Source organism: Dreissena polymorpha, chromosome 3, assembly GCF_020536995.1.
Source record: "Dreissena polymorpha isolate Duluth1 chromosome 3, UMN_Dpol_1.0, whole genome shotgun sequence".
Classification (NCBI taxonomy): Eukaryota; Metazoa; Mollusca; class Bivalvia; order Myida; family Dreissenidae; genus Dreissena; species Dreissena polymorpha.
Window position 1 is genome coordinate 4884858 of NC_068357.1, and position 9188 is coordinate 4894045.

At 35.8% G+C, this 9188-nt stretch overlaps 1 protein-coding gene across 1 annotated transcript in view; it reads right to left on the reverse strand.

Annotated features, from left to right (window-relative positions):
* Positions 1-4267, reverse strand: part of LOC127872813 (neuronal acetylcholine receptor subunit alpha-10-like) — a 38908-nt gene extending 34641 nt beyond the window's left edge. Inside the window, exon 1 of the mRNA XM_052416232.1 lies at positions 4123-4267. Coding sequence (XP_052272192.1) covers positions 4123-4235 — 113 coding nt within the window. The 5' untranslated portion in view covers positions 4236-4267. The remainder of the gene's footprint in view (positions 1-4122) is intronic.
* Between the last annotated feature and the right edge of the window lie 4921 nt (positions 4268-9188).

Genomic DNA, 9188 nt, shown 5'->3' on the forward strand with positions numbered 1-9188 from the left:
TTTAATATATGAAAGCTATTTGTTAATAATTATTATCAATCCGGCCTTATTTTCAATAATTGACATTTGATTGTATGACTTACTTGAATTTATATTTAATTATAGTTCGATATCAACTGTCAATAAAAAAGACAATAACTAACAATGAAAGTAAATCAAATATAAGAATCGTCGTTCAGCATTTATTCTTAAAGCATTCGATTTCTGGAATAAATGTGTGCTTGCATGTACATTTACCTCGATCGCAATTACAACACCCTCTTCAATCGTTAAAACACGTTGATAATAGGACAATTCACTAGAATATATATTGGAATCTTTTCAATTTTCTGCCAGAAAAGTAATGCACTATACAACATTGTTTTCTTGACGCTTTATTTTTTAGAAAATAACTTATATGGGGGTAAAAACGACGTTCAAGGTTCATAAAGAGGAACTTCACCACTACTTGATCGTTTATAATTGAAAATATGTCAACTACACAAAACATTTGCTGTATGTGCATGTTTTACAAAAGTTGTATCACTAGTTTTCAAGTATGCAAGCATAATATTTTATAACCTACAAAGCATTACGGGGAACAAAACTGTTTTTGTTTTGTTACAGTTTGCATTCAAAGTATCCACTGTCTCAACAATAATGCAATGCAAAACGCACTTCGGTTCCAATAGAACTCTGCTCTCATGTATGTTAGTTATCCACATAGCGCAGTTTGATGACGTACTTCAGTTTGACGTAGGGCTCAACACAACATGCGTAGTATTTGACGTCACGTTCAACGTCACGTACTGCCACTGACGAATGAAATGGGTGTCGAAATCGGAGGTCGTTATCGCATCATTATTGTTGAGAAGATGTATAACTACTCAGTTTTGTATCCAGTAGGGATAAATATAAATTTACACAGAACAAATTCCACTCTTGAAACAGAAAGAAAATGTAGTTAATTTGTTAAAACAAACTTTGAAAAAGCCTATTTAGGCGAAATATATTAGACAAGAGTGGAATTTGTTCTGTGAAGATTTATAACGTCACCTCCGTACGTCCACGAAAGGAACGTCAGCTTGCACGTCACGACGTTTCCCTGCTTTAATTTGGCGTAGTTTACCTAAGTAAAGTGTTTCAATAGAATTATGTCACTATTCGGGGTCATATGATTGTGTACTTAAAAATGCAACAGACAGCCATGGTTCATTCTGGGACGACACTTTAAGCACATGCATTAAACCCTCTTTTCACAGAGCGCGACTCAATTATATGTTTTTGAACTCTTATTTACTCTGATATATATTTATGTTTTTGTGCAACCTATAGTTTACACATAATCGTTTTCTTAAATTTAATACTTATACATGAGTTTGAAACAATAAACTTTTAGTTCAACGTAATATCGATTCAAAACAATTTCCAAATAATAATTATAGTTTCTTGTGTGTACAAGTATTGATCACATGCCATACCCTGTTTCCATGTAATATAACCATTACGAATATTTTTATCTTACACATGTGTAATATACTTTTTGAGCGTTTTCATTGGCTTAGTTTTCGTTCGATTGACCAATCGCCTTTTGTTATTTTGCTTAAATGACGTTGCAACGTCAAATGACGTCACGAAAAGAAAACAATATTCGGGATTTATCATTATGTTTGCGTAAATATTTATTTAATTTGCTCATTCAAAAGCATGTGATAAAAAAGATCTGACACTCGTTGTCATATCGTACCATATTTTAATAAACTCGTCCAGGAAATTCGTTAGCAAGCTCGCCAAAGGCTCGCTTACTGACAAAATTCCTGAACTCGTTTAATAATATATGGTATGATATGACAACTAGTGCCAGATCCTAGATATATGTATGTATGTAGTTGCATGCGCATCATGGTTCCCCATTCTTCATCTGTATCGTCATCATTTTGACCATCGTTTTTTTTCGTGTGTACATGTAAGTATATGTGTACGTAATTGGTTCCTCATCCATCGTCTTTATCATCAGCTCATCAGCATTTCCATCGATATAGAGATTTCATCACGATCATACAAAATGTAACTTTTTAAAGTCACGCTAATTATAATTATAGTGTGTATCCCCATCATCACCCCCCCCCCCCCATTAGCATCAATATCATTATAATGCTAATCACAGCTGTGGCCATAGTCCTGGTGTAATGTCACGTGTAATGGATTGTGTGCGCTTGTAGATATCAATGTTGCTTAGTTTATTGTCTACATTGACACCCATGCACATTATCTTAATTATGTGTTTGCAGTTACTTATATTAATGCGTACCATGTATAATTTCATAAACCAAAAACAAATATGAGCCGTGCTCTGTTCAAAGGGGGTTTAATGCATGTGCGTAACGTGTCGTCCCAGATTAGCCTGTGCAGTCCGCGCAGGCTAATAAGGAACGATATATTACGTTTTTTTTTTAAATTTTTGTTTCAAGAAAGCCTCTTCTTAGCAAAAATCAAGAGTAACCGGGTTGTGTCGACCTTCATTAGCCTGAGCGGACTGTATACAGTAGGCTAACATAGGAAAAACTTTACGCACATGCATTAAACTCCCTTTTCACAAAGCGTGGCAAATATCTATTCGTGTGTAGTTTGAAATCTTAATTGTTAACTATTTTTTGTGCGACTTTATATCAAAGAATTTGTTAGACAAAAGAACTATTGTATGTGTATTTTTGACACCATATTAGACTTAAAGGGGCCTTTACACGTTTGGGTAAATTGACAAATTTGAAAAAAACGTTGTTTCAGATTCGTAAATTTTCGTTTTAGTTATGATATTTGTGAGGAAACAGTAATACGGAACATTTACCATGCTCTAAAAGAGCAATTATATGCATCTTTTGAAGATTTAAAAACCCGAAAATGATAAAGCTTTGCAATGCGAAACGAATTAATCATTTGGAGAGTTATGTTGTTGTCGTTAAATTTTGTGAAACTACGAGAATTATATAAAGTATAAAATAAAGCTGGAATCGTATTCGGATGAATGGCCGAGTGGTCTAAGTGGTAGACTTTTTACTCCAGGAATCCAGGGATCAGTGCTTCGAGCCCTGCTGAGGGTTACCTTTTTTCTTTTTTAAATTGTATTCTTGATTTTTTTACTGAAGCTTTTTGTATCTAATATTTACATTGATCAATATATAGCTTTTAATGACAAACTTCATAGCATGCCCAAATCTGTGAAAAGGCCCCTTTAATACGAGTAACTAAGTATACACGTGATTACCTTGCAGTAGGAGTGGATTTTCACAGGGGGCGCGTAAAAGACGAACCCGTCATACGTGATGACCATATTAATGTCACCGCTATGCAGCCCGTGGAACTGATTTGCACTGCCAACATATAGATACATCTGCTTCAGTGGATAAATTAAATGTACTAACAAAAACATACATAATCGATGTGGTCCGGTTAATATTCGTGTAATCGCGTTTCGATTGTATTTACTTATTTAATTAATGAATTCAAGTTTTTACTACAAAACATATAAAACGAACTGCAAATCCAAATACGGACATGGTTTAATTGAACAACTCGGTTTATACACATCAAGCAGTATGAATTTTACTTCTATAGCTTAGTTATTCTAGGGTTCAAAACACGTTCTTAAACGTGTTACCGTTGCAATTAATTAACAAGAGCACCGCATAGCGGGTGCCAACGCTCGGCTGCGGGTGCAGTTTTGAATAATGAAAGCTTGTCAGAAGTTTTATATTAGAGGTCACAGTGACCTTGACCTGTGACCTAGTGACACAAAAATTGGTGTGGCTTGTAAAATTCATCAAGGTGCAGCTACATATGAAGTTTCAGAGTTGTCGTTGGAAGCACTTTGATTTTAGAGCCAATGTTAAGGTTTTTGTACGTCGCGGACGGCGGACGAGCTGGCTATGACAATACCTCGGGTTTTCTCCAAAAACAGCATAGCTAAAAATGACATGCGAAACACAATGGTATTTTCAACATCTAAATGCAAAGCTACAAAAATACGTTAATTATAAACTAAACAATGCGTAAAGCAGCTCCAAATCTAATGTTCAGAATAAATTCGTTAAAAACTACGGACCGAGCTATCAGTAAATGTTGAAAATTAGACTGGAACCGCACTTGTTTTCCAGCATGATGTCAGGTTGCCAGACTTGTTCACTGGGCAAGCGGATCATCTCCAGACCGTCATACAATGCCGGGTTCCAAACTAATTGCCCGTCCCGCGCCGTCATCGAGATAAACGTGTCCAGAACAAGAACTTGGTTGTCCTTTAAGATATTCATTTTTCAAACTATTGGTCACAGCGAATTAACAAAATATTCATACATAAAATAGATATACATTTCCTCTTATTTACAATGTTTTAATTCAAATATTCTCTAAAGTGTAAGTTTTAAAATGAATACATAATTAATTTGAACAAAGTTGATTCGGTCGTTTGGAAACAGACAAAAGGTTGTGTATAGAATGAAGGTTGTACACATATTTTGTTTTATCCTACAGCTAAATGATTTTACAGAACAAATACGACTCATAAAGAAAAGATAAGGTTTTCTCCACAGTTATTTTTAGATCAGGTTTCTTCCGTACTTATTTTTAGAACATTACGTAGGGACTAGTTTTTTTTTGGCCTTTCACCCCTGATTGCGTCATTTAGGTCGTTGGGTACGCAGTCGTTTAACGAGTTTACGTGTGTGTGTGTGTGTGTGTGTGTGTGTGTGTGTGTGTGTGTGTGTGTGTGTGTGTGTGTGTGTGTGTGTGTGTGTGTGTGTGTGTGTGTGTGTGTGTGTGTGCGTGCGTGCGTGCGTGCGTGCGTGCGTGCGTGCGTGCGTGCGTGCGTGCGTGCGTGCGTGCGTGCGTGCGTGCGTGCGTGCGTGCGTGCGTGCGTGCGTGCGTGCGTGCGTGTGTGTGTGTGTGTGTGTGTGTGTGTGTGTGTGTGTGTGTGTGTGTGTGTGTGTGTGTGTGTGTGTGTGTGTGTGTGTGTGTGGGTGTGTGTGTGTGTGGGTGTGTGTGTGTGTGTGTGTGTGTGTGTGTGTGTGTGTGTGTGTGTGTGTGTGTGTTTACGATGGATTACTTACACAACGAGACCATAGGCGACAACAACGCCATAATTAGATTCAACAACAACAACAAGATTACTATAATATTATGAATGTGAAAAACACAGTGTTTGGATATAAAACTGGAATGAAACTGGTGAGACTGCATTTTCGATTTAGTTAAAATGTCGAATGTACTCGAATAACGCGATGTTTTGTTGAACAATTGATGGATTAAATTTAAGAAAAGTGTCAGTGAATTGTTCTTTATATTTTCGAAGGAAATCGATGTCGAATTAAAATGGTAATTTCTTTGATGGTTTAGTCGTTCCTTTGTCAGTCGATCAAAGAATGTCTATCCACAAAGAATTGCCTGCTTACATCCAGTGCTTTAATATGGAAAAGATGGATGGCGATGAAGAAATTTGTCTAGAATTTTAACTCGTCATGGAAGCAAATTAAACATTACGAAAATAAACATGGACGTGGTTATTATACAACTTCGGTGAGTAGAACAATAATTTTATGTAAGTAAGTATAAAGTGTGTAAAAAGAAGAGTTGTTTAAAGACTTAAATTAACGATATCGGCGGGAATAAATGCTGAATCATGCTTCACGTAGCCACGGTATGTGTCTACACATTTTGTAAATTTCAAAATGGCAGGAGCCATGTTTGTTTTTTGTTTTTTTTTACAGTGGTGAAACAAGAATTGTAGCTTGAACACAACCGTCTGTGTTCTACTTGAGTGTGTTACATTTGAAACGCTGATTAAATTTGAATCGAGGCGTATAGCGATATTTTGGCTCGTTACTTTTCTTTTGCGTGGAATTCTTAAGGACTATTTCGATTTCCGTAAACAGGAAAGATCACAATAAATATTACTACGCAATGTTAGATTCAGTTAATTTAATGTGTTTTTGCTTTTATTTTAGGTATAAATTAAATAATATTGTAGGATAAATAGAATACTATGTTAGTGTGATTATGTACTTAAATTTATCCAACTCGTGTCAGAAGGGCTTACAAGGCTCGGCAAGCCTCGCCATGTAAACCTTTCTTCACTCGTGGGATAAATTTAAGTACACAATCACACTAACATAGTATTCTCTATTTCTACATGTTTTCAAATAGTATATAAACACGTTAAATATGTCCATGGTAAGGTCATAACTTCAACTTCATATTTAACTTATACATCTTACAAACAAAACAAATCATAGCTTCATCCTGTAGCTGGTGGTTCTGCTTAAAGTGATATTATGGGCATCTAACAGTTTATAGGTTTCTATCGCAACCGTTGTTTATTTTTGGTGTTTTCACTTCATATACACTTATATTTGTTAATGCAGCGTCAAAATATTAAAACACTATCCCGGAAAGAGAAAAGTAATGCATTTGAATATCAACCGTACTTTCGTTTTGACAACTGACGACAGAAATGAATCGATTTACGATGTGAATCTAAATGTAGTATTAGTGCAGATTCGTTCATACGGAACAAGACACTATTTTGTTTTACGGATCTTTTCGGCTTAGAGAACCCACCAGTCATGTAAAATATCGAATATAATATATACTTTTATAAACAACTGGTAACAAGATGAGCTGCAGATAATTAGTCAGTATCTACATATTATGTCAAATACATACATACCCTTACCTGCAACAAATCCCGTTGAAAACGTCTACAACTCATTTATAATCCGATATGAGTGATTTGTCGCTTAAACTTCATCGGTTGGGTTTGTGCAAATAACTCCCGACTTATAATGTTTTATGTGCGCGATTAAATGCATGTCAATATTTGGGGGCAACAAATAGCGTATCGCTTCAGGATTGTCATTTGGGCCCTTGTGTGCTGTCACTGACCAATAGTATTATGAACATGTAAATACAATCCCGAGACAAAATTTTATTGCTGTAATAGTTTCATAATTATTGTCTTATTTTATGTTCGAGTACGTCACATATTAATATTATGTGACGTTGTTCAAGTCATTCAATATAACTGTTAAGGACGAACAAATGTAATCATGAATTATAGAGTGTGAAATATGTATTTTTGTGTGTGATTCTTTTCATGTGATACAACATCCATCATGACAGACATTTGCCATTGTACTTCTTATCTTATCTGGTAATAGGAGGACAATTTATGACTTGTGTCTATAATTATCCTGAGTAAATATCTGAGTTCATTTGTCTAAATCCATATGCTATTCAAATGTATTATTATAAGTTAAAAATAATGATTATAAAACAACAAAGCCCTTATCGTTCGTTTGGCATTTACTTCCAATATCAAATTCATAGGTTATTTTCTTTTGTTGTGCTATATGATGTGCTTTTCTACATTTTCCCGAATATTGTGTTGTTGTGTTATAAAATTTCCACACTTCTTTGTCTCGGTTTGGTCTATATTTGCCAATATTGTGTCACATATCAGAATGTACTCCACAATGGCATCTAAAGGAAATCAGTTGATAAACAATATGCGTTTCAATTAACATCTTCTTGCCCCAGTGCGTTGTATTTCTCAGTTAAAATTTAAATCTCAAATAGCTGAACTCAATATGGTTTCTTAAAGTGTGTAGATAGTACAAATCACCCCATTGGTACAAAAAGGTACCACGTGCCTTCTAATTTCAATGTCGCATGGTACCTTTTTGCACCAATTGGGCGAAACAAAGCAACAACAAACACGAATAAACGTTTTCGACGCCTTTTGGAATATTTTATGATAGGTACTTAGTCAACGGAAAGAAAAAGTGGTTATTTGTTTTATTTGAAAAAGGAGGATGATAATAACGGCATATAAACCAGTAAGAAAAGAGCATACATACTCTTTTGATAATTGGCTTGATTTTTGTATGCTCCTTTTATAACAAAGATTTACACAAGAGCCATAGCCAAGTAGGATAGTGCAAAGTTTTATTTCTGCCAAGATCGACAATCCATTTAAAAGCTTTGATTCGATAAATTGTTGTTCCTGTGTTTTTTATTTTGTTGTTGTTGTTTTCATTTTGTATCTCATTGTACGTAATGATATAATTCAATGATTGTGTTCCTAGAGAGCTGTTCGATAATAATGCAGATTGTGAAACCTTGACACCATGATCGTGAAATAGGTTTCCAGATTGCGACGTTTCCGTGCGATACATTACTAGTATGTTTAGAGCACGATTGCCATTTATCTCTCGCGAATATAGCACAAATACAAGTCTTAATATTTCCATTGGCAGAAATAAGGAATCATGACTTTTAATGATCGCTGATTCGATTTCCGACCCAGCAACTTAACGTGTATCCTTTCTATAGCCGTTATCCCTCTAGCTCTGATTCAAGCAGGACAACTGTGAGTTATTGGCAAAAGTATGTGCACTAAGTACTAGCTAGCCCTAGACAACTGTGAGTTATTGGCAAAAGTGTGTGCACTAAGTACTAGCTAGCCCTAGACAACTGTGAGTTATTGGCAAAAGTATGTGCACTAAGTACTAGCTAGCCCTAGACAACTGTGAGTTATTGGCAAAAGTGTGTGCACTAAGTACTAGCTAGCCCTAGACAACGGTGAGTTATTGGCAAAAGTATGTGCACTAAGTACTAGCTAGCCCTAGACAACTGTGAGTTATTGGCAAAAGTATGTCTACTTAGTATAAGCTAGCCCTAGACAACGGTGAGTTATTGGCAAAAGTATGTGCACTGAGTACTAGCTAGCCCTAAACAACGGTGAGTTATTGGCAAAAGTATGTGTACGTAGTACTAGCTAGCCCTAGACAATGGTGAGTTATTGGCAGAAGTATGTGTACTTAGTATTAGCTAGCCCTAGGCAACAGTGAGTTATTGGCAGAAGTATGTGTACTTAGTATTAGCTAGCCCTAGACAACAGTGAGTTATTGGCAGAAGTATGTGTACTTAGTATAAGCTAGCCCTAGACAACAGTGAGATATTGGCAACAGTATGTGTACTTAGTATTAGCTAGCTCTAGACAACGGTGAGTTATTGGCAAAAGTATGTGTACTTAGTATAAGCTAGCCCTAGACAACGGTGAGTTATTGGCAAAAGTATGTGTACTTAGTATAAGCTAGCCCTAGACACAGTGAGTTATTGGCAAAAGTATGTGTACTTAGTATAAGCTAGCCCTAGAC